This window comes from Leptonychotes weddellii, chromosome 6 (genome assembly GCF_054177405.1).
Source record: "Leptonychotes weddellii isolate Sample4059 chromosome 6, ASM5417740v2, whole genome shotgun sequence".
Taxonomy (NCBI): domain Eukaryota; kingdom Metazoa; phylum Chordata; class Mammalia; order Carnivora; family Phocidae; genus Leptonychotes; species Leptonychotes weddellii.
This window is the reverse complement of record NC_138374.1, coordinates 5,166,220-5,192,547: the sequence shown is the minus strand read 5'-3', so window position 1 is coordinate 5,192,547 and position 26,328 is coordinate 5,166,220. Positions and strand designations below refer to the sequence as shown.

Genomic DNA, 26,328 nt, shown 5'->3' with positions numbered 1-26,328 from the left:
GAAATACTGTATTAACCTCAGATTTTTTACAGTACCATCAGAAAATGGGACCTAAACCCATCTGATTCCTCTTCCGGATGGGCGAAAAACAAGCTTGTTTCCACACCACCTATGTTAACAAACTTAATAAAAGTTATGAACTGTAACCACCTCGCTGGTGTTGGCGCAGTGCAGGGGCTGTGAATGAAGCTTCCCAACAAATAATTTATGAACGCACAGATACCATGCCTATTTTAATTAAATTGAGCCTGTTCCGTTGCGAGAATATTCCATATTTGACCCATTACTCATTCCTGGCGGAACCCTGCACCCCGCTGGCCTGAACCCCCGCAATCTGCAGTAATCTTGGGTCCCGAATACACTACCTGAGGTAACCAATATTTCTTCTGCATTGTTTGCTTTTTCAGAGACTGCCAACCTAAAAGCCTAGGTGTTTAGAAATTCAAATCAGCTTCAAATCTTGTCAGAGCCACTGAGCTATCATCTTGAGGTTGGGGGGGGGGGGTTGAGGCTCCAAAGCACATTTCATTATTAATAAAAATAAAGGAGAGAGAGTAAATAAAGGCTTGAACAGGAATGTCACCCGGTCATAGCCCAGCTCTTTACCTGTGTTTGAAAGACCTTCATTTCTTTCCCAAGCAGAATGATCTTTGGGGGACGAGAAGAGCCGACTGTGGATCTGGAAGATAAACAGAAACCTTCCCAGTTTTATAGTTTTATTTGCCAGATATATAATCCTCAATAATGTGTATTATTATTTTTAAGGAATCCAGAAACGTCTCTAGAATCTCTCCAATCTCCCAAGAAAGAACTACAGGTTTTAATGAAGACTTATTTCCATTTTCTCCTGGGTTAACTCTGCAAATGAATAAAGGGTAGGCTTCTGATGATTTCAAAATGCACAAGGAGGAGGAGGGGAGGGAGAAAAAACCATCATCAGCTAACATGGATTTTGCCTTGGATTTTGCTAGTAGAGCAAAGAACCACATCTAATATTTCTTCTCCATCCCATCACAATGCTGAATGGGTGTTGAGCTAAAATTGGACATTCAATAAATATTGATACATTGATTAACCACAAGCAATCAAATTTCAGGAATTAGCCTTCAAGACCCAACGAAAATAAGATTAATATATACAGAAGTGTTCTGCTGTCTGTAAGTATGATTATGAGGCTGACTTTCTCCAGCAAAAGGCTAAGGTTTGTTTTGTATGTTTATTCTGAAAGCAGTTGGCTGTGGGTGAGAGTTCCGGTTTGGATTTCTCAATTTATAATCAGACTCCAGAGCACCTCGTTCCACCCTGGGTCTGCCCCACGCCTGCCAACCCTCGCTTACCCCATGACTCTCCCCTAAAACTGAAGAGTAACTTTTCCAACCCTCTGCTGTAAGCTCAGCATGATTGGAAGGGGCAAAGTCAGCCTCCAATTCTAAACCTCAGTTAACTTCTTAGTCCCAGGCTGAGTTAAGTTTTACAATGGACAGTTCCCATGTTGGCCATTCTCATCCCCAGCATCTGGGCAACCAATCCAGGGACAGAGAAAAGTGGGTGGGACCCAGAGCAGGGCAGGGCTAATATGTGGGGAGTCATACACTGTTTTCTGCCACTCCCTGGGCTTCTCTGCTCTGTGCCCAACTCTGTTGTTGTCTATGAGCGACACAAACTAGGAATTCTTACAATGGACGTGGCATAGGGAATACTGGATAACACATGAAAAGTTTTCAGAAAGGAAATAAAAGTGCAACAACATTAGACGTCGGGATGAGAAATTATTTAAATCGCAAATTGAGCGGAAGAAGCAAGTTATCTCCCTGTTGCTTCAACACGACCAAGCAGGTGGATCTGGAACCTGTCTTGGGAGAAGGGGGAACAGATGTACAGAAGATGCCTCTGGCTGAGCAAAGAATTTAAGCTTCCCATTTCCTGGACTGTTGTCTTGTCTGGCTCTTTTAAGAAAGATATTTATGTCTATTTTTTAAAATAACGCTATCAAATTTAGCAAGTTAATTACCCTGGGACATGACAACACACAATTAATTTTTACCCAGCAAGTCCTGATGGACCACGCAGTCCTAGTCGAGAGCCCCAGCCCCACAGTGAAGTGACAAATACTGAAGTGCCCTGGTTTGGACTGAGGATTGTTCCTCTCTCTCTGGGGACCCAGCAACTGGCAGTGGATGGCAAGCTGACTAGGCCCCACAGCCCTCTGCATCTTCAAAGCCTGGAACCCTTTTGTACAGGCTCTCGGCACCACTGATCCAAGAATTCCCAATGACAGGGTGATTCAGGAATCTCTGTCATCAACCCAGGTCTCAATCCAATAGTGACATCCTGGGAAGACTTGGCTTTGACTGTCCTTTCTACTGGTTGCTCACTGTACTCCCTTCCTATAGAACAGCAACACTTTTTTGTCCTGAGGACAAAGTAACAAGAGCGCCCTGTGTGGTCTATATTAGGGAATCTCTGTGGCATCACCAGACACCTCTCTCTAGACCACACACTCTGTAAGAGCTTCCCTCAGCCCCTTGAATACAAATTCTCTCCCTGACCACATGGCCTTTGCACATGCTGTTTCAGCTGCAAAGCATGTTGTTTCCCTGGTCTTCTTCTGGATCTTGGCTCATGTGACCTGATCATGAGAGTATCTGCAGACACCCATCTCAAAACCAAGTTCCTGCTTTGTAAGATTTTAGAAACACTCCTTTCCTTCAGCACATTCACCTTGGACTGTAAAATCTACATGGATTCATGTGAATCTACAATTGATGTCTGCTTCTCCCCTAGATTCCAACTGCTCTGAGAATAAAATTATTTTGTCTTGCTTGCCAATGTATTCCTAGCTGCTAGTATGGGGCCAGACATATAGTAGGCTCTCAATAAATATTTATTGGGAAAAAAAAGGATGGAAGAATGAAAGAAAGAAAGGGAGGGAGAGAGAGAGAGAAAGAAAGAAAAAAAAGAAAGAAAGAAAGAGAAGGAAGGAAGGAAGGAAAGGCCTCTTCTCTAAATTATGCACAGTGCCCTTTGGAATCTACCCTTCTGTCTTCTTGGAGGTCATGCCCCTCAAGGATCCTCATTGTGTCCTCAGTCTTCAACTCTGCCTTCCTCATTTCTAACTATGTCCAAACATTTCTTAAAAACAAAACCAGGGGCACCTGGGTGGTTCAGCCGGTTAATTGTCCGACTCTTGACTTCAGCTCAGGTCATGTTCTCAGGGTTGTGAGATGGAACCCTCCATCGGACTCAGGGCTAGGCATGAAGCCTGCTTAAGATTCTCTCGTTCTCCCCCAACTCCCCCCTCTAAAAAACAACAAAACAAACAAAAAACAAACAAAACCTCCCTCCCACATACATTACCTTCCTCCCTTCGCCTTCTCACTCACAGCAAATCTTCTTGGAGGAGATGGCCACACTGTCTCTGTCCCATTTCCTCACCTCCCATCAGTCCTCAGTTTTCCACAATCTAGACCGAGCCGCTGTGATCTATGTCCCTGAAATGCTTCTCACTGTGCTCTCCAGGGCCCCCTCGCTGCCCACTCCCTTGGCTGTGTCTACCCACAACACCTGTTGGTTACATTTCCTAAATGTCTCTCCATTCCATCTCCAACTCCCTCTATCCACCGCCTTCATGGCGCCCCCGTCCTACTTACCCAGACCACCGCAACCTCCCCATTCTCAGCCCAGCGGCCTCCTGCCTCCACCTCATCACCAGCCATGTTTCCATAAAGCAAATCTGGTTATGTCCCTCCAAGCTCAAAATCCTTGGCTTGTCAACTCATTCAAAATACAGTTAAAGCTCTATTCACAAAGACATTTTTGCAGCATGGTTCATAATGGCAAAACATCGGAGGATTCTGAAATATCCAACACCAGGGAATAGCTCTGCAGGTCAGAGCACAAGTGTTAACGCATCCATTAACATTACAACAATGTTCAGGGTCTGAGCTGCAGTCCCCACAGCTACAGACCATAACAACATGTCATGGGCAGCCCTGAATGCTAGGTGACGGGGAAGTTTTGGCGATTTTTGAACAAGGAGAGTGAGTACTTAATGTTCAGTTAAAGTAAAGCAAGTGGAAGGAGACCAAATTGGAATCGAGGCAATCAAGAACAGAACATTCTGATTAGGATCAAGGACATTAAAAGAACCATGACACCTCGCAGTCATAGGGAATATTCCAGTTTGCAAAGTTCTTTTATGCACATTACCTCCTTCTGACTCTCCAAAGTCCCTGAGAAGTGGCCAGAACATGTAGAGTTCTTATTTTATAAAGAAACAAAGGTCAAGGGACTGTGAGAGACATCAGTGCCCATGGACAAGAAAACAGGGCTCTGGCACCTACACCAGCCCTCCTGTCCTCGGCCTGGCATTCTTTAGGCACCACCTCACCATCTGCTACCATATAGGGTCCAGCCTTACCAACACCACTACCAGCAGAAACTCTGTGGTCAAGCCTGACATGAGCTGGGACACTGATAACATTGACAACAAAATGATCGATGAATCCCATCAGGAGCCGGAAGCTGAGCACTAGAGAGATCTGAACATCGTGGGTATAATAATACTAGAACCATCCATTTACAGAAGACTCAACACTTTACAAAGCAACTCTCATATTCTCCCACTTGATCCTCCCAAGTTGTGCCATAATAGCTGGGTCCTAATGAGCAAATATGCTATTGTTTTTGCTGTTTTTTGTTGTTTACCGACTCTCCCTTCAAGATATCTGAGTGCTCACTATGGATCCATAATCCCTTATCTGCAATTCTAAAATCCATAAAGCTCTGAAATCTGAGAGTTTTTTTTTCTCTCCGAGTTTGTAGAAAACTAATCTGACAGCCAAACATTACCTGAACTAACCTGAGGCTATTTACAATATTAATTCCATTTAGTGTGAATATTCATACATTTTATTGCAAAAACATCAATGAGCTTAATTACAGGGTGCTACCTCAAATCCCACTAGAAATGTTGTGCAGTGTAACTTGCTGAAATAAAATCAAGAAATCATTGTTGAATCACATTTGGCCCCAAGAGTTCTGGATGGAGAATTGTGGATTAGTACAACAGACATTTAATAAACTTGCCAGTCCCTGAGTTCAGGTTTTCCATATCTAGCCCCTCATCCAGTTCCCACGAGATAGTGTCTCTGCATTTTATGGATATGAACACTGGAGCATGGAGACATTCAGTAATTTGCTTTAGGTCACAGAGCTACTAAATGCCAGAGCCAAGACCCTCTCCAACTAGAACACAGTGTTCTCAACATTCCCCATATTAGCACATGTGTGTGCATGTGCATACATGCGTGTCCATGGGTGTGCATCGCATGCGTGCATGTGTGTGTGTGTAGGGGTGATCAGGGCTTTGTAAAGCACTGAGCAAGTAAAACAGGGACCAGGTGAAGAAAAAGGGAAGAAGAGAGAAGAGCAAACAGCTGGATCTTCTCTTTAGGATGATGGGAGACACTGTTGGGATCCAAAAAAAAAATAAAGAGGGCCATTTCTTTTCAGCAACCAGTGTTGGAGATCCCACTAGAAGGCAGAGAGCACGTCACAGGGAGGGTTCCGGCATGGAGTGCCAATGGGTTAACGCAGCCTCTTGGGGGCTGGAATACACTCTCCGTGGCTAATCTGGATGCATGATTGATCTTTGCCAGCATTGCATGTTTGTATTCAATCTTCTGAATTCTCTTCTGCAACAATAATTAATGTCAGAGCAGTTTATGGATCAACAGTGTATTTTCTGGTTAATGCAACCCTTCACCTATAATAACTCAAAACTGAGATTTATCACTCTGCCATGATTCCCTCTTCATGCTTCATCTCTTCATGTTTACATCTGGTTTAGCTTTTTCTAATCTAAAATAAATCAGCATGAAAAGCATTAGATTTTTCATTTAGATTCTCAATTGCCTTTTATTATGGAGATAATATCCTTTATCTGATTGCAAATGGCGGGATTGTTCCCTTGTTAGGATCTAAGCAAAGATGCCCCCGTTTCTCCTTGCTTCTCCTTCATTTTTGTTGTCAAGGGTGGTGTCGGTGGGGTTCTGGTTTGAAAATAAGGCAAATCAGGATGTAAGGGGGATGCATGATTTCGATCATTCCTCCTCTTGTGAGACTCATGGAAACCAGCTTCCCCTGGCTGCCTAATGAGAAGTGGTCCACAGAGAGTTCACTCTCCGCTTTCCCACCAGGGTGACTTCAGCCCCTGTCTGTCTGCAGGTATAAATGAGAACAGCAATGACGAAGCACTTGGCTGGAGATTTCGCTGCAAACATCAGGCGTGGGGGGAAAATAATGCCATAATATGGGCACGTTAATTACCCAGTTACAAAGTCAAATTTAGCTGAACTATTTTGTATATCAAAGAGGTAGAGTTCCCCTGATTCCTTAAGTATTCCTTTCGGCATGTTCTATTATGTTTCCTATCATTTGCAACATTCTCTCCTTACTTGAAAATATGAGCCCACGAGTCCAGAAGCTGAATCCATTTCTTGTACCAGGAATTGTTTACTGTTACTGACTACTCTCCCTGTACTTCCGAATCCACTGCCATGAAGCTACCCTGACTCTCGAACACCTCAGGAAGTTCTGAGGATTCGATTGCCCACTCCACCCTACACCTCTTAACTCAATTGCTGCCATATTTCTTCTTTCAAAAGAACAGAAACAAACAAAAAGGACTAGGGTATTTCCTGTTCTTTGGCTCCCCTGTTCACATGGAGCTCCTCCCCTGGGCCCCCGGGAGAAAGGCCTTACTCTCTCACACAGGTGGTTGCTGTTTGCAAGGTGGTTTTCACCTAGACCGGCAGAGAGCAATCTAAACGGGGCCCTTTCACGCCTTCTCGCAATCAGAGAAGGCGATGACTTTTACTTAGTGAGAAATAGCAGAATAGGGTCCTTAATGGCCAGAATAACATCCACAGAATAATATCCACAGCTACACGACAGAGTGCTTACAACGTGCCAGGCACCATACGAAATGCTTCATGGGCATTGTTATCTCCATGGCAACACTAGAAGAAGGTACCATGATACTGCCATGCTAGAGATGAGGAAACGCCATTCTTAGAGTTCTTGGTGATGATGGCATATCGGTTAACAGGATGATAAACAGCTAAGCGTTACTGAGCTATTGCTATGAGCCAAGCTCTGCCCCGAGCACTTTCCATACACTGCTTTGTTCAACCCCTGCAAATGCACAGGATGAAGGGAGGGGACTACTATTAACTCCACTTTGTATAGGAAGCAACTGATCCTGGATAAGGTAAAAGTTCACGCAAAGTCAGAATTCAGAAAGGGGGCAGAGTTAGGATAAGAATCTACGTGTACCTGAATCAGGGCCCAAGCCCTCACCTCTCTGCTGCCCCAAGAGAACATGATCCATTTAACGAAGATGCAAAAAGTTGGGGCGCCTGGGTGGCTCCGTCGTTAAGCATCTGCCTTCGGCTCAGGTCATGATCCCAGGGTCCTGGGATCGAGCCCCACATCGGGCTCCCTGCTCAGTGGGAAGCCTGCTTCTCCCTTTCCCACTCCCCCTGCTTGTGTTCCCTCTCTCACTCTCTCTGTCAAAAAATAAATAAAAATCTTTAAAAAAAAAAAAGATGCAAAAAGTTGTAATGGAAACTTACTAGAGTCACACACACACACACAAAACTGCATACTGCATGATTTCAGTTACAGACATTCCAGACCTGGCAAAAGCTAAGTGGAAGAAAGCAGATCAGTGGCTGCTGGGGATGGAGCTGGCGGAGGGTATTGAGTACAAAGGGCACCAGAGAACTTTCTGGGTCGTGGCTATGCCCTACATCGTGATTCAGTGCCAGTTACATGACTGTATGCATTTGTCAACACAAAATGAACTGTACACTTATAAAATGTATGAATATTAATGTATGTAAATTGCACGTAAGGCTGCATTTTTTTAAATATATCATGAACAAGCTCCAATTTAGCTTAGAGTTTCCATTCAACACAGAGTCAGAGAGAGAAGTAAGACAGGGCCCCTGACCTCAGAGATCTCATCATCCAGTGAAAGGATCGCCCTGTGCATTTGTAAGCACAAGTTAGCGCAAGACCAGCTTCACAGGCGCGAGACCCAGCGGTGCTCAGGAGCGTGTACTCGGAGGGGCCACACGCAGGGTTGAGGCCACCATCTTGAATTTCTTTTAATTGTGGTAAAACATACATAGCATAAAATTTAGCATTTTAAGTGCCTAATTCCATAAAACCAAGTGCATTCATCATGTTGCGCGATCATCACTACTGCCTGTCTCCAGAACTTTCCCATCCCCACAAACTGCTGCTTCGTACCTTAAACACTCATCTCCCATTCTCCCCTCCGCACAGTGTACTTTCTGTCTCAGTGAATTTCACAACTCCAGGTACTTCGTGAAAGTGCAGTCCATCAACATCTGTCCTTTGGCGACTGGCTTCTCTCAGCATAACACGCTCCAGGTTCGCCCACGCGGTAGGTGGGGTTTCCTTTCGCTGTGTTAGTCATGTCCTCTGATGCACACAAGGTTTTCATGCTGATGAAGTCCAATTCATCCATTTTTTTTTCTTCTGTAGCCAGTGCTCTGGTATCATCAGCTTGAATTTTAAGATAATTTTATCTCCGAACTTGTGTTTTGTACATGAAATCCCAGAGGACAGTGGAGTACACATGCAGCAGAAGACAGGTGCAAGGTGTGTGTTTGCTCCTTTCCTTGCTGCCCCAGTCACAGACGATGCCCAGGGGCCCCTGGCTCATAGGATCCTGGTAAGCCTACCATGCATGGACATTCAGCAAGATTCAAAGGGAATATAAGGTAAGCAAATTACATCTAGGACCAAGTAAGCCGAGTGCTGACAGCCCCAAGAGGCCATGCTCCCTGCTGGAAACAGACTTACTTCAAATGCAGGAAGTAGGCAGTGGAGTTCTGAGAAACGCGAGTGACCAAGCAACCCTTTCTTACTCATGTTACGTCCCTGTGGTGGCCACCCGAGTATGCTGCAAATGACACCTCAGAAGGGGAGGGAGAGACAGGGCCCCTATAGCTCCCTTTTCTCTCAGCCCTTCCTCACCCAGCAAGAAACTGAAGGTACAGAGTGTTGGTCAAATAAGATTATATCACGGAATGAAATAAAAGTTGGAGGTGATTTTTGCAGTGTTTCCATTGTTCTAGAGAGAATGAGATACGTACAGGCATGGATAGGATTAGTGCAATAAAAACTGTATCATTTCAGTGATTCCATATATGAGTTAAATGCTTTTATATTTGTGTTAAAATGGCATTATGCAGTATAAAGATGACCATTAAAATTCACGGTAATAATTTAAGATCTTAATTTTTCTTTACTTAAGCCAACACTAAAGAACACATTAAAAACCACCAGGACAAATCAAGAGAAGACAATGGAAGGAAGGAAAGAGACACACGCGAGTACCTTGAAAGACTATTTCTCCCTGCCGTTCTAACATGAGGACCACATGCTCATTTGGCACTTGGCCCCATGAATTACATCATAAAAACTGAGAAAGTGGCCATTTATCATGGAAAGTCTTGATACTTTTGTTTTCCATGTGTCTGGAAGCTAGCACAGGGGCACAAACTTACGGAATTAGGCACTTAAAATGCTAAATTTTATGCAATGTATGTTTTACCACAATTAAAAGAAATTCAAGATGGCGGCCTGGAGATAGAACAAAGCTTCTTTCCTGAACATCACATCAACGGTGAGGAGCAAACAATGCACATTTGAGCGCATTGCATCTCCCCTATGCTCCTGGGCCCCTCTTTGCATATCCATCAGCCGAGACCCCACCCCTCTGGCACACACGGCCCAGCTCACCACCACCTGCAAAAGGTGTCCTCCGATTCTATGGAGCCAAGTGAAGCCGCTAACCTGGAACCAAGTGCCTAGAAACCAGCAGTGTCCAGAACGCATTAGTGAGGATTTGAGCACATGTGTAGCTAAAATAATGGGTTTCGTGAACTTTCTGTAACCAGAGGGCTGGATCGGAGGCATCTGAGTCCCACTAGAGAGTAACTGTTTGGGGCTGACCTGCTCACCGCTGGCTGCAGGCTGCTTTGCTGGGAAGATGCTTCTTGTCTTCAACAGAAAATGGCAAGCAATTTGTTGTCTACTTTAAGAAAATAATTCCCCCATTTGTCTTCAGCCCTATTTGTTTCTCTGACAAATTATTCTTCTTAAATTGTGGATGTTTTCCAAGATACTTATTTTTGGAGCTGTCTTAAAGTCCTTTCTGGATGAAGAAGGGATATAAATTAGAAAACCCCAGAGAGAAAATTAAATAATTTCTCTATTTGGGATTTGATTAATGAAAAGGATAATGAAACAAGGGACCTCCACTTCGGACCTTCTCTTGGGTTTCCTAAAGCCAAGGGCTGTCTGTTGATCACCGCAAATGAGGGAATCTGTAGGGAGCCCGACATAAGCACTGAATCAGAGGCAGATCCCTTGGATGCACCAAGTCAGCAACCACCACCCATCTGGCCCCAGATTTTCATCTCAAACATACCTCATGCACTTCTGTTTATCCATCCATCCATGGATGCATCCATTCACACATGTGCCCTACAATGTTCTTTTTTTTTTTAAATGTTTTATTTATTTATTCACGAAAGTCAGAGAGACAGAGAGGCAGAGGCAGAGGGAGAAGCAGGCTCCCCACCTAGCAGGGAGCCCCATGCGGGACTCGATCCCAGGACCCTGGGATCATGACCTGAGCCGAAGGCAGACGCCTAACCATCTGAGCCACCCAGTCACCCCCCTACAATGTTCTTGAAGGTGACCTGCTCCTGGGGGCACAGTGGTGAGCTAGAGGAGATTAAGGTCACCTTTCCTTATGGACTTCCTAGACAGAGGCTCCAACCTATGTGCCTACAATTCCAAGGCCTCCTTCTATTTCCTTTTCTGCACAGATACAAAAATTTAAAATATAGTGTAGGCAGAATGCTAAGACAGCCCCCAAGCTTCCCACCCCTTGGTGTACACGTCCCATACGTTCTCTCTCCTTTTAGTGTGAGCAGAGCCTGTGAGTACAATGGGCTCTCATTTCCACAATTAAGTTACATTATCTGGCAAAAGGGTTTTGCCTGTATAACTAAGGTTGCTAATCAGTTGGTATTGAGTTAATCAAAGGGAGATTATACCAGGGAGAGCTTGGTCTGGATGTTAGATATTTTTGATTTTATATTATCGCTTGCTGAATTTTGTTGTAATCCTTTAAAGAGTGTTGAACATTGTTTTGGCAGGCAATTAAACTACTTGTGGGGGATTCTTTCAAGAATTGTTTCTAAAATTGTTACAGGATGGATCTAGAGTAGCCTTTACTGGAGGGCTAGTTTAGCATCCTTCCAAGGCATGACCCTTCTATACCTGACCTAATCAGGTGTGTCTCCAAAAGAAGTCAGAGAGATTCAAAGCAGCAGACTGTCTTTTGGCCATGAATAAAGCAAGCAAACATGTTGCAAACTGCCTATGGCTGGAGCCACATGGCAAGGACCTGAGGACAGTTTCCAGGAGCTGAGAGTGCCAGCTGACAGCCACCTACAAAATGGGGACTCGGCCCTCCGACCACAAGGAACTGAATTCTAACAATAACCAGTGATGTCGGAAGAGGCCCCTGAGCCTCACAGCCTCATCTGACACCTTGATTCAGCCTAGAGAGCCTTTAGCAGAGGGGCCAGCTAACCCACACCAGGATCTCTGACCTACAAAACTGTGAAATAATAAATAGGTGTCATTTTAAGCCAATTATATGATCATTTGTTTTGCAGGAATAGAAAAATCATACAGATAGCATCTGCCAGATTGCTTGCCCCTTTTCTCCTAGCCCATCAGAGCTGCAACAATCCTACACTAAATTGGTATTGTCTCAGCTATAAATAAATAAATAAGCAAACCGCCTCAGTGTGATCACAAAGAAACAAACATATTCCTTGCACTAGAGAACCCTGATTGATAACCCTGTGACCACCATTGGGAAACATGGAAATATATACTATTTAACACAGCTTGGGCCAAGCTTGATGATCTGGCCTCTGCTATGTACATGTACTTGACAAGCAATGCTTTGACATATGTCCCATTACCTTTGGAAATTTTTCAGCCATTATTTCTCCAAATCATTTTTCTACCCTCATCCCCTCCCCACTCTTCCTGAGACTCTAATTATATGTATGTTGGATCTCTTCATATTGATGTTGTCCTGCAGGTCACTCAGGCTCTGTTCTCTCTCTCTCTGACTCTCTCTCTCCCCGACTCTCTCTCTCTCTCCCCATCTCCCCATCTCCCTCTTCTCTCCTCTTTCCCCTTTTTCTCTGTCTTCCATTTAGAAATTTCACTGACCTTCTCTTCTGCAGCATCCAATTTCCTGTTAATCCCATCTAATAAAATTTCCATTTCAGATAGTGTCGTTTTTCTTCTTCTCTGTAAGTTCTATTTGGTTCATTTTTATATCAACCATATCTTTCCCCATCATGGTAATATCTTCCCTTAAACCCCTGAATTTAAAGGGAAAACAATAGTTTTATAATAGCTTTTTATTTTTTTAAATATTATGCCTTTTTATTATGTTCAGTTAGCCACTGTATAATAGCTTTTTAAAAAATCCTTGCTTTTTGATTCCATCATCACTGTCATTTATAAATCTGTTTCTATTAATCATGATTTCTCCTGGTTAAGAATCATATTTTCCTGCTCCTTTGAATGTCTAGTGAGCTTGGTCTGGATGCTAGATATTTTTAATTTTATATTATCGCTTGCTGAATTTTGTTGTAATCCTTTAAAGAGTGTTGAACATTGTTTTGGCAGGCAATTAAACTACTTGTGGGGGATTCTTTCAAGAATTGTTTCTAAAATTGTTACAGGATGGATCTAGAGTAGCCTTTACTGGAGGGCTAGTTTAGCATCCTTCCAAGGCATGACCCTCCTACAATCTCTACTGAATTTACCCTCTAGTCAGTGAGGTCTTTCTACTCTGGTTGGTGAGGAACTTAAGTGATCCACAGCACTGAGTGAGCTCCCAGAATTGTTCATCTTACGGCTTCCCAGCAACCGTTCTTTCCTTGTCAGCTGTTCTTTGCCTGGCCTCATGGATTTTCACAGTACAGATGAATTTTTAGCCACAGCCAACTTCCGAAACCCTTTCTCTGCCTGGCTCCCTCCTCTCAGGAACTGTGCCCTTCAAATGCCAGCTACAATTCTAGAGACCACTGGGTTCTACTTAGGTGTGGTCTTCCTGTGCTGCTACCCAGGAGTTGCCAATCCTTCTGCCTGCGATGTCTTCTCCTTCTCCACACGTGCCCATATCCCCACCCTCCCTGCTAGTCATGGAAAACTCCCAATCTTCCATGAAGAACGTGCCCAAACGTCTCCTTCCCTGTGCAGCCTTGCTGAGTTCTCTGGGCCTACAGCTCAGTGTAGACACCCTGGCTTGGCACTCATTGGGATGGCTCCTCCCTCACCAGATGACAAGCAGGGGTAGGAACACTACCTTTTGGACCTCTGTGTCTCCAGCACCTAGCACAGTTCCTGGCACACAGTAGGTCCTTGATAATTTTTTTTAAGTCATCTTTAATCCATCTGCTCCACCAGAGAGGGAAGAGAACATGGGACAGCACAAACAGCGGGGAGCGAGGACCCATGTGGGACCTAAGGACCAGAAGGAGGTGCCTGGTGCAAGAGCTGTGGGAAGGAAATCTTCCTGAAGCCAACGGAGAGAGCACGTCAGAGCAGGTGTATCACTGTCTCTCACCACCCGATCCTGGCAGAGTTGGCTTTCTCTGCAGCCAACCCTGAAGACCCCTGGGTTCCCAGCCACTGCTGTCAGGACAAGTGCTGTTCCCGCATCTCCCCACGCCCCAGCGCCACGCCAGAAGCCCAACCTCAGAGGAGGACATCTCTGAGATGGACCCTCCTTCTGCCCCTCCTGTGTCCCCGTGCAGCCTGCTTCAGCAATCGGGGCTCACAAAACTTTCTCTTTGGAAAAATAGGGCTCATGTGCCTCACACAGCTGTGGTGAGGATCAATGAGGCAATTCAGGGATCGAACAACAGCCCCTTTGGCTCCATCTCTATCTCTCAGCTCTCCCGGCACACAGTGGCCCAGCCACGCTCCTCTCTGACTGTGCCTCCCCTCCCCCACCCCATGCCCCTTGGCTCCAGCTTTCTCAACACAGGCCAGTCACTCGAGCTTCGTTGTCATCTGTTCCTTGGTTCATGCACTTGGAAAATATCAGTCTGGAAATTCCAGATCAGGGTTTTAGACCTGCATCAGAATCACCTGGATTTCATGTTAAAAACAGAAATTTCTGGATCCTACTCTTCCCAGAGCCCAAGGCTCTACATTCTTAGAACGTTCTCGTAAGGATTCTAGAGGACACTGAAGTGTGAGGGCCATTCACACCTTTCTGAGGTGGTAAACTCCTTTATATCCTTGTGGATCTTCAAAGGGAGGGTGCATCTTACATGGAAAATGCCCTGTTAATACTTCCTGCCTTCACCCCAGCTTTCTCAGGCAGAAATCAGATGTGTATAAACTCACATTCTCAACAGTCCCTTGTCAAAGGTGGAATTTGCAGCTGACCACAGGAACTAGGTGGGTTCTGAGCAGAAACTGTGCATTCAGCTCAGGGCCAATTTGCTGACTAATGTCTGAGTTGCTTGGGGAATGGAGATTACCCTGAGCCAAGAGCAAAGAAGGTCACAGGTTCCTGTCCCTTGGCAGTCTGAGTGTGGGGAAGGGGGAATAGGGATGTCCACCCCAATCTAAACAAGACTGCATGCCCAGGAGCAGCATCCTTAAAGCCCTGGTTACAATTAGTCTGGCCCCAGGGGCCACGTCTCTATGCCACGGCCTTGGGGCAGGGTTGGGTATGGCAGAAAAAGACATATTGGAACTTGAACAGCAAAAACACTTTTATGAGATGCTGCCTCTCTGCCCTTTCTAGAGATTATCTCTCTTCATCTCTGGAGCAAACCCAGGAGGTAGATACCATCATGGTTCACATGAACACAGATGGGGAAACTAAGGCTCAAAGTGGTCAAGAAACTTTCCAAGGTCGCTCACCTAGCAAGACCCCGGAAAGACTCAACCCAGTGCCCTCACACTTAGCCACATCACCACCGGTCACCTTCCATCGCCCCTCCCTTGGTTTGGCTGAAATGGGGACGTGGGTCCCCCACTCATGCCCAACGTCCTGGTGGACACTAGCTGCAACTGTGTCAGCTAGATCTCAAGAGACCGTAAGTGTTCTGGACCAAACTGCAGGTCACCTATAACAGAACATTCATAGTGCAGCTAATCTGGAGACCTCGATCACCAGATGTGCCTCCAGATGCAGCAAAACCAGTTTCAGCCCTCTGACCCTCTGCACCTCGAGAACCTTGCCCTCTGACATCCAGCCTCCCACTGATACAGGCAGGGAGGGGCTGGAAGAATGTGGCCAGTGAGCAGCACTGAGACCCAAGAGTGGTTGTTTCATCTTTTGCCTCTTGCATTTCCCTCCTCCTGCATTTGCACAGAGACTAGTAGCCACTGTCAGGGGAGGCGAATGGTTGAGGCTTCCAGGAGGAGCACCGAGGACACACTCGGGCAGGAAGCAGGTCCCGGGATGAGGCAGGGGCTCCTGATCTGCCCATGGGGTGCCAAAGCTAATTGGAATGTTTATGGTCTTTGACCAAATGGCCTTTTCTCAACCCTTTGTGCATGGGGAACTCGCTGCCTTCACGGCAACCGGAGCCCCCAGCTTATCTGGCAGAAGCCTCGAGTGGACGCGAAGACTTCAGGAAGAAACAGGAGACAGTGAAGACTGATCTGGCTACACCTCTCCAGCTTGGTTTGGAAATGGGTAAATCACCCTGCATCTTTTGATAACTGTGAGAAGAAAGGGAACATTTGTTTGACTTCCTGTTTGGTCTCATTGACTTCCTCATTCCCCAAATAAAGTTATCTCAAAGCCCAAGCACTTAAAACCTGAGTACTTTCATTTCGTATGACCTAAGGGCTCACCCCAACCACAGGAAGACATCCAGTAAAGCTCAAAGTGGCATCTCTCCACCTGGTGGGACATCAAACCCACCCAGGGAGGCACTTCTCCTTCCAGCTACGATGGAGCGGACAGATGAAAGCTAGGACGCAATGGTGTCCAGACACCAGATGGAAAGCAACGGGGGTCTGCGATCCTGGACGGAGGGGGCATGAGAGAAGGGAGCCCTACAATTGTCCCCACCTAGAGGCAGTTTCCAGGCTGCAGAGCACAAAGGGGAAGCTCGACAGAGCCTCGTGTCTCACTGAGCAGAGGAGTCAAAGATCAGGACTCAGAGAAACTGAGACAGCTAGAATTTGGGGCTAACTACTGAAGAGGAGTGAACTACAAGGAAAAAGAGTTCTAGCAACCAGCAATGGGTCCCTCCAGTCTTCGGCTGAAAACTGATTTTCACATGCTTAAGAGAAAACTGCATAAAACCAGAGAAAGAACTACCAGAAAGTAGTAGGTCAGACACATCTGGGACCTTACCCAGAGTTGGAAACAGTTCACGTTCCCACTGGCCCTGGTGAAAAGATCGCGCATACGTGGGGCATTAAGTAGAGTCCTCGCAAGGGTCATGCCTCTACAGTGGGGCTAAATTAGCCCTAGACCAGGCCTTCTCAGCCTCCACATGGTGAACATTTCAGGCTGGGTAATTGTTAGTGGTGGCAGAAGACTGCCCTGAACACACTAGTATATTTACCAGCATCCCTGGCCTCTCCTCAGCAGGGACCAGTAACATCTTCCCCAAACTGTCACAACCAAAATGTCTCCAGACTTTACCAAATACCATCTGGGGCCGAAATCATCATTTATTGGGGACCAATACCCTAGACTATAGTGTGCTGAAAAGTCAGCCTCAAAAGGATCAGACCGTTTTCAGTAACTTCCCCTCATGTCAGAACAAAGCTCAATGCTCTTTAAATGAATACAACAAAATCACACATCTGTTCTGGGTCCCAATAGCCTTGGCTGGGCTGTAGGCATACGTTCACCAAAAGTTCACCATAAGGAAACAACCCAAATGTCCATTGACAGAGGAACAGATTTTTTTAAATGTAGTATATACATGGAATGGAATATTATTCAGGCTTAAAAATGAAGAAAATCCTACCATTTGTGACAATAAGGATGAAGCAGGAGGACATTACATTCAGTGGAATAAACCTATCATAAAAGGACAAACATTGCATGATTCCACTTATATGGGGTAGCTAAGCTAGTCAAAATCATAGAAGCAAAAAATAGAACGGTGGTTGCCAGGTGCTGGGGAAGGAGAAATGGGGAAGTGCTGCTCAGTGGGTATAAAGCTGCAGTTACGTAAGATTAACAAGTCCAAGCTCTGCCATACAACACAACACCCTAAGATTACACACTTTAAAGTATGTTAAGAGGGGGTGCCTGGGTGGCACAGTTGGTGAAGCGACTGCCTTCGGCTCAGGTCATGATCCCGGAGTCCTGGGATCGAGTCCCACACCGGGCTCCTGGCTGGGCGGGGAGCCTGCTGCTCTCTCTGACCCTCCCCTCTCTCATGCTGTTTCTCTCTCTCTCAAATAAAATAAAATCTTTAAAAAAAAAAAAAAGTATGTTAAGAGAACAGACCTCATGTTAAGTGTTCTTACCAACAAAAAACAAACAAAAGAGTAACATGCACAGAACACAGGAAATGTTTAGAGGTGATGGATACGTGTAGAACCTTGACTGTGGTGATTTTATCAATGGGTATGTGCATATGTCCAAACTCATCAAAATGTATACATTAAATATGTGCAATTTTTGCATATCAGAAAAATAAAAAATAACAGTTTGCCATGATTCTTACAGTCAGGGAGAATTAAGCATCACTGCCAAATCCAAAAAAAAAAAAAAAGATGAGTAGGAAGGAAAGGTAAAAATGACAGAAGTTTTGGAAAATCTTAAAAAGCATGGCCACAGGACGATTATCACATACAGAAACTTTCTCTGGCTCATCTAATGATTAAATGTATTAGAAACTACCTAAGAGAAGATGGATGGATGAGATTTGACTTGCATGCCCCAGCCTGTGCTTATCATCCGAAAGTTCTCAACAATCAATTAGGAGATGCTGGCTCATATTCACACCCTGAGAGATGCAGGCACATCTCTGAACTCCACGTGGTCTCCCTCCCTAAGGTGGAAACCATCCTGCTCAGCTTTAGAAGGACTCTAGGGATGTGGCCATGCTTGCAATGTGGACAGCAGCCAGAACTCAAACCAAGACCCATTACTTGATTCTGGCTATTTTTATGTCTGAAGTTTATCAGATATCTACGCCGGGAAAGAAAGGCCCTTCACATACTGTGTTTTTAATAGTTTAGCAGGAATCAAGGCTTTGCAAACAAGGATCTTCAGCACCCTAGCCACCATCTGCCTCCCATCCTACTTATATTTCAGACAACAGGTCTGCTGTCCTTTTAAAGGTCTGACATTCCTTCCTATTAAAAGGCAATTTAAGTGAGGGAATGAGTGTGGCTGGACCATCCCTGAGACAGAGTTAGGGACGCTTATGTCAGATGAGAGGTACCTCCTCCAAGCGATAACACAGCCCAGGACTAAGGCCACAGTTTTAGAGAAATGCCAGTTTTAGACATTAAACAACTCAAGTGGATTTGTAGGTCCTCATGGTAGGGACTTGAAATCCATAAGGTTTTTACAAGAAACAAAATTTCCAAAACTCACTTTCACTGGAGAACCAGCTAGTTTCTTGAACTTAGTACCTTTGTGCACTGAGAGTTCACTTTACTGACCTTGTTCATTTCTCACCCCATCAGGTACTTTATGGTTACAGCCCAGGCAGGTTAACCCATGGTCTTGGAGCTAGTGAGAGAAAAGGAATCACCAGGGCCAAGTCTAACGGGGCCCCCGAGGCTGTTAATTGGGCTCTACCATCAGTTCAGCTTGGAAATTGAGCAGGGGAGTTGACTTCTTCCTGGAATTCCTAATCTAAATGGTGCTGACATGCCCCAGTGGGAATAATATGAACAGCTCAATGGATATGGAATATTTTAAATTCTGAAATGTTTGCTTCTAAAAGAGCGGAGCTCAGAAGTAAGAAGGACAGGAGGCACAGATCCATGTTGGTTTTCAAACTTGGCCTGCCCTTGAGCAAAGTGGGCCCTGCCTAGACCACTTCCCAGATCACAGACACCGTGAGGACTATCCAGCTGAGGGCCTGATTGCCGTGGGAGGCTCTCAGACGCATTTTAACATAAGAATGAAGACTCTAGTTAGAATTAAGACTACTATCAAGCAGCAGGGACCCAACTTCCCCTTGTTGATTGTAACTGGTAATTGGGGGACGGGGCCACACACAAAAATAGTGGCAGCTGTGACTATCAGCTTACTTAAAGCTTTTGACAATCTCCTGCAAAGATGCACTTTTCCACAATGCCACCTTCAGTGTTGCTATAGGAATAAATGAAGTTTTATTCATAAAAAAAGAGGGGGGGACACAAGAGCTGCTCTTTGTCATTTAAGGTTTAAATTGGAGCCACGAACACTTCTGTAAAATGCAAGATGGTATAATTCAACAAGTTTTTCTCTCTCGGGAGGATCGAAAACTAACCTGAATGGAAATTATACAATGATAAAATTCTGTCCCCATCCGATTAATTACTTGTGAATAATATCTCTGGTTTCTTTCAATTATATTCTAATTGCACACCTTTTGCTCTGGTTGATTGGGCAATGAACTAATGAACAATTATTACTGAATTTAATTAACACCATTATTCCTGTGGCCTTTATATCTCTGTTGTGAACATGGAAATTCACAATCCCAGGGCTGGAACTGGAAGAATCCAGCCTTGAACCCTGCAGAACAGGTTTTCACACTGTCCTGGAATAAGGAAGCCCAGGGTGGGGAACAAAAGATCTGGAGTCTTTGCCGACATTCATGCAAAGGTCCTAACAACAGCATCAACATTCAGAAAGGTTACCATTTCAAAAACATTGGTAATTTACACGTTATATTTTTCAAAAGCGATAGGTAAGTGAGCTATATAGGAGTCAATTACAATGACATTCATAATTTATTCCATGTACAATAAAGAGCTGATCAGATTGCATGCATGTTTACTCTCCGAAAGAGAACTGCTTGTGGCTAAGACTAGTTGCAGAATACAAATATGTCTGAGTGACGTGTTTATCTCACTTTGACATTCTAAACTCCAAAGTTCTCCTCTTTTCTCCCCCCACAAAGTAGCTTCTGTTTAAAAATTAGAACTCACTCGCAATAAAGAAAAGGCCATTCTTACAGGCCTAGCTTATTTTAATTCGATCAAGGCAAGTCATAGATAATTTTTCTACATAACACGTCAGGAAACAAATGGGAATTTGTTTTTTAAAGACAGATGATTACCAACTTACAGAGCTAGGAAGATTTAACTGGCAGAAACATACTGCCATTTCTAACTGTGGATACAAATTAACTGGGTAGTCACTATTAAATGTTTGCAACCGCAGATGTGTGTCACGTGTAAATGACATTCATCCGATAGGTTTCTCCCTTCCCATATTTCAAAAACTGAGAGAAGAGATGAAAACGTCCTTTCCAAATTTGTTGGGGGAACACTACAAACAGATCAGTAATTTATTAGACCGGATAAAACACCTGAACTGATGAGGAGTACCCCTGTTTCTCCAAATTAGGTTATGTGCCCACTGTTTCCCACCCGGGGTCGGCCATACCTCGTATCGGCTGGCTGTCTGCTCAGCTGTCTTCAGGCCTTGACACATATGGATGATGCAAACTTTGGCTCTTCTCTGGGAGGGGAACCAGTTACTCTTCACGAAATCCATGACCATCACATGGTTTTTCAACTCGGTGCTAAATGTTTTGATCTGGAAAGTCCGGTGCACAGCTGTTTTCGTGTGGTGGGAAGTGCACCCCTCCAGATGAGTTTTTGTAAGAATGCCGGAGTGCCGCATGATCCTCGGAATCTTGTGACTTCAGTTAGTGAGCCTGGCAGACACAATTTTCTTTGTTTAATCCAGGTATTGAGTGCAGCAGGAGGGACTTGGGAAGGGCCCTAGCTAGGACCTTGCCTGGTAGTTTCCAAGTCCAGAGCTGGTTTTCCCAGATCCCAGCGGCCAGGCGGGCAGGATGTGTATATGGAAACCTCAGGGATGACCTTTACGTGCCTTAAAAATACTCTGTCTGGCAGCTGTCCATCCGTCCCCAGCGCTTCTACCTGTGTTCTCAGGTCACTCGAAGTCATCTCTGATTTCAAAGACACATTTCTCTTTCCCGCTGTATTCAAGTTCTGCATGCAGGGTTTGCCGGTGACAGCGAGGGTCAATACGTTCTCAGTGTCAGACCCCTCAAATCCAGATGAATTATTTACTGGGCTGTACAAAGGAGCCAGGAGTGATCACTGCCTGTGGGTTTTAGAATTCCTGCTTTTTCTTGACAGGACTGAAAGGAGCGAGTGCAGACTCCCGCCGACACAAAGAGTGACCTCAGCCTTGGAGAAGATAAGAAACACATTCAAGTGAAGAAGAGAGCCCGGCACAAAAGGCATGCTGGCTGCAAGCAGGCATGGAAAGCAGGGCTCTGTTGGGAAGGGCTGTGTCCAAGGGGTGGGGGTGGGGGGGACACACTAGCTTAGTGACGGCTCTGGTCTCAAGCCAACCATGCCAAGTCCCATCACCACCCTGAGCCTCAGTCTCCCATGAGGAAAATTGGAATAATTATACCTGCCACTCACAAGGACGTCGGGAAGACCAGGTAAGCGAAATAGTGAGGAAAGAGCCGTGTGTCACACGGTCACATAGGCATCATTTCCAAAGTATGGCTGCATGTTTTCTGCCCAAGTTACTTCCCACAGTTCTCCCGATGCTCATAATGTAGTGGGGATGTACACGATGCTGAGACTCACTGGCTTGCGAATCATTTGGAAATGCAGGTGCATGATGTGCTCCTATTCATTTCATTTCACATTTTGGTACCATTTCTGTTAACCCAGTAATTTAGAGGGTGAAAATTACAAGCCTTGGATCAAGGGTTGGGCCAGGAGAAAGCTGATGACAAGCACAGTGGCCGTGTTCTGAGTCCTCACACAGCACTCTCCTCTGCGGATGACTCCCTCTTGGCTTTCAGCACAGATGCCCCTTGAACAATCCTCCCGCCCCACTCGAAAGCTACGGGAGGGAGGCTAAATGAGGAACTCTAATGCGAAACAGAACCATGGTCCCTGGCCCAGAACCACCCCCTCCTGCTGTAGACAGCAGCTAAGACTTAGACTGGGAACGTTGAATTCCACCTTTTGAGGCAATGGGAATGTTGAAGCTGAGAACGAAAACAAAGGAGAGGGAAAGACTTCAGAGATAATTTAGGCCAATATTCTCATTTGAGTGTTCAGACATGAGACCCATAGTCATTCTCTGTGATCCACAGTGACGTGGGGCTTGCTGTTCCTTAAGCAGAACACTGTCGGTTCTCCCTGTGGTTCTCCCAGGATGTCAAGGACATTGTCAAGACCCAACTGACGGCAGCATGGTTCCCATGGGAAGGGCAACACACCAAGATTCAAGCCTGAGAGCCATGCTGGACACTCCCTAGTGAGTTGCACCATGGAGCACCATCTTCAATTTGGAAGCTCCATGATAAAGACCACAGGGAAGAAATCTGAGCAATAAAGAAATAAAATTAAACAAGGACAGCAAGGGAAGAGAGTAACCACTTGGCTCTTTGGGGGCTGTGAAGGCCATTCCCTATGTCCAGACAGTCACCATTTGAACCAGCTCCTGCTGATGCCTGTCTCCACCCAGCAGTTCCTTCAAGGAAGGAAGGAAGAAGGGAGGGAGGGAGGGAGGGTCTTTCCTATCAGCACAGCACACCAAAGGACGGTGTGAAATGCAGGGCCCATGGAACAGCCCATCCCACTGCATTGAGACCAGCAGTGAAAGGTTCACTGATTGTTGGCTGACCGCTGGTGACAGCCACGTGCCATGGGCAGCATCAGCCACAGTGGCTGTGCAGACTCCAAAGGTCACTGAGGCTGTAGGTGGCTCTTCTCTCCCCCAAGGCCACAGGCAGGATCTGGGCTCCAACCAGCCCTTGCAGCCACAAGAGAAAGCAGTAGCGTGACCTTAATTCTTGGACCTTAGCCCCGGAAGGAAACCTCAGGACTGTCAGATCCAATCCCGCATCATGAGGAGCAGGACGCAGAGAGGCCCAGGGGGAAGGAAAGAGCGCAGGTGGGGGGCAGGCCCCCAAACTAGCATGTGATTACAGACAAGTCCCTTCCCGTCAGCCTTCAGTTCCTTTGCCACCAAGCCCCTGCTTGGCTGCTCCGTGTTGGGCCTGTTGATCCAGGCTGTATGTGGACGGAGCAGAGAGCAGCCCCCTGCCCAGGGCAGGCCTCCCCAGGAAAGGCAGCAGACCGTTTGCGGATGGAAGCCTCCTCCTGACTGGGCCGCTGAGGAGGGCTCGAGGGCAGGCTCACACCCCCTGTCCAACCTTGCAACCAGCGCTCCTCATTCTCAGCGGGGGCCCCCCCACCCCCCATAGTCCAGTCACTGCACCGCCCAAGCTCAGCCTCCAAGTCAAAAGTCCCTGCTCCCTCGGGCACTCACAGCGCTGGCCCTGCAATCTCGGGTGACCTGCAAACCACCCTCTGCCTCAGTGTCCCCATCTGTTTAAGAGGATGACAACAGGACCTTGCCTCATCTTCTGGGAAGATGGAAGGAGCTGGAACACGTAAAGGGCTTGGGACAGACCAGCGCTGGACATGTGCTCAACAAACACCAGCTGCAGTCACCCTGAAGGGGCAAGCACTCTTATGGCAGTCAGCTCCCTGACACATTATTTTATAAGGCAGGAACACTGTTCAGGGGAAACAGGAACTGAACTGGACACCTGAGACCTGAATGCTAGGACTCCCTCCCCCATGCAGTGGGGCCCAGAACGGGGGTGGGGGGGGTGGGGGCCTGCCTTCATGCACTCGGGTGCAGCATGGAGACAGCACCGCCAGGGCCGACCGGTGTGACACTGTGCTAGGCAGTCAAGAGTATGTGCAACAGTTATAAAGTGTATCTTTTTAAAAACTATTCAAATGCACGTATCTATTTAAAAATTATTTTAATGCCAGATACAAACAAAACAAAACAAAACAAAAACCCAGTGGAAGGAGGAAGTACTAGGCATGAATCCACGTTAAGCTAATTCTCACCCAAAGACAGAAAGCCAGTCACATCTACCATCACAAGAGAATGACTTCGGACACTGTGATGCCATCTCCTGAGCCCGTATTACCCAAGGACACTGAATGCTGTTCTGTGAATTCTGCCCCCAACCTCCACCCCATGGGAGCTGGCCTCTCTTACAAGAACACCTTGTCTCTGACCTCAGTTGGCTCACTCCGAGGTGTGCACCCAGCCGGAACAGGGCCAGTCAGAGTCCCTCCTGGAGAACCTCGGGCCCTGGGACTGAGCAAGAGTGGTGGCGGAGAGCACAAGATGGCGCACGCGGGGCACCGTTGGTGGAGGGGGCAGCTGTCACAGAGACTGGCACTGGGAGCATCCTGATGGCTCTGGAGCCCTGGTTCCCGCCTGTGGGTTCAATGAGAGACTCTAGTCTCTTCCTACTACTTTCTCCTGTAGGCTTAAGCTATTTGAATTGAGTTTCTGTCACTTGCAACCAACAGAGTTTGGACTAAGTCCTTGAAAATTAAGTTGTGTATTAAACAAACACATATAAAATACTTGCGTGCGCCAGGCATATGCCAGACACACAGATGAGACTCACACCATTCCTGCGAGGTGTTCGCCGCTCAGCAGTGGGACAGACACTTGGACAAGCAGCTCCTCACAGCCCAGTGAGTGCTTTCTGTGACGGAGGTTTGCACCAAGCTGATGCCGACCTCGAGAAACCATCGTGCAGGAAAAGATAGCACACGGAGTCTTGAAGGATAAGGGGTGTGCTGCCAGGCCCCTGTGGCTGGACAAAAGTCACCTGCAGGGTGTCACTTTTCACTCTCTGTTCACACATTTCATTACAAAGCACAGGGCCAAAAATGGGGAAGCACTAACCGAAACCATATTTACTGCAAACAATCATCACTCCACAGAAAACAACTTTCTGAATCCTTTGCTGTTTTTTTCTTACACCAAGTAACTCGGTCAACTATAAAAGTTAGGTCTCTGACCTTATTAATGTCCTGCAGAAATTCTATTTAATTTCCCTAAATTGGTCCCTAGGGTGGCTGACTAAAACTATAATCTTGTTAGCAATTGCTATCCAATGACACCAAACCAACATAAATGAGGTTTGAATGTGTTTAGTGTTGAACTATATGTGAAATTAATCTCTCATTTCTCCCTTGCCCCTGATACAACATGCAGGGCTGCATAGGATGCACAGTGAAGTATTTAAATAATGAATTATTCAAAAAGAAAAGGAACTGCAGGTACCTGATGCCAGAAATCCATGCCTGTGAATTCTTAATCTGTTCTCCAGTGGGATTAGCATTTATGACTATGAAAGATGTCCTAATTATGCAGTTTCCGAGTTGATTTTCTGCAGGGCCTGCGCAGATCTAAAAAGCATTAGGCAACAATAAAACCGGATGACTATGAATTTCTGAATTCATAATTTGGTTTTCCTTTCGGGGGAAATGGCATTTTTATTTATGGGTGCTTCACTCATTAGGTGGAAGTTGAAGTTTTCTCTCTCTTCTCAAAGGCACCGTGCTCGCTCTAAGTGCATCTAACCAGCAGCCTCTCAAAACAGATGTGTGGAATTCACAGGACTGTCGCATTAGGTCTGATGCAATGTAGGTCTCCTCCTCTTTCTCCCCCCCCCCCGCCACCCCTGCTGGGATTCTAGGACAAAACAGAAGGCTGAGAATGGCTGATTATGGGATCTTACACCTTTTAACCCAGTTAGGAAGGGAATGCCAGTTTGCTCGATGAACGTTATTGCCTTGTCAGTCACTCAGCTGTGCTGGGCTGTCACCCTGGTTATAGTGATGGAAAAGGTGTAATCATTTCCGTGATCAGTTACAGGTGCTCAATAAATATTTGTTCGGTGGATGAATGAAATGAAAAGGTATCAGCTGTCTTTTCTTATAGGCATGCCTTTTCCTTGTCTTTCAATGGAAAACTTCTTTTTCTACTTCTTTAGACAATGTTGGGAACTACGATAATTTGATATGTCTGCGGCTTTCCAAGAGAAAGTAGCAAAACCAGGGAGAAAACTGGAGCTAGTGACAGACAATGTTGCCAATTCACCCACACGGACTTGTGTTCCTCTCCCTTCA

At 45.8% G+C, this 26,328-nt stretch overlaps 1 protein-coding gene across 2 annotated transcripts in view; it reads right to left on the bottom strand.

Moving 5' to 3' along the window:
* Positions 1-21,644, bottom strand: part of C6H10orf90 (chromosome 6 C10orf90 homolog) — a 200,040-nt gene extending 178,396 nt beyond the window's left edge. The window contains exons 1-2 of one of the 2 annotated variants that reach the window (XM_081823306.1): positions 20,756-21,644; positions 607-679 (exon numbers count right to left, since the gene is read on the bottom strand). In XM_081823306.1, coding sequence (XP_081679432.1) covers positions 607-679; positions 20,756-20,995 — 313 coding nt within the window. In that variant the 5' untranslated portion in view covers positions 20,996-21,644. The remainder of the gene's footprint in view (positions 1-606; positions 680-20,755) is intronic. The other variant, XM_081823307.1, reaches the window with a different exon arrangement.
* Between the last annotated feature and the right edge of the window lie 4,684 nt (positions 21,645-26,328).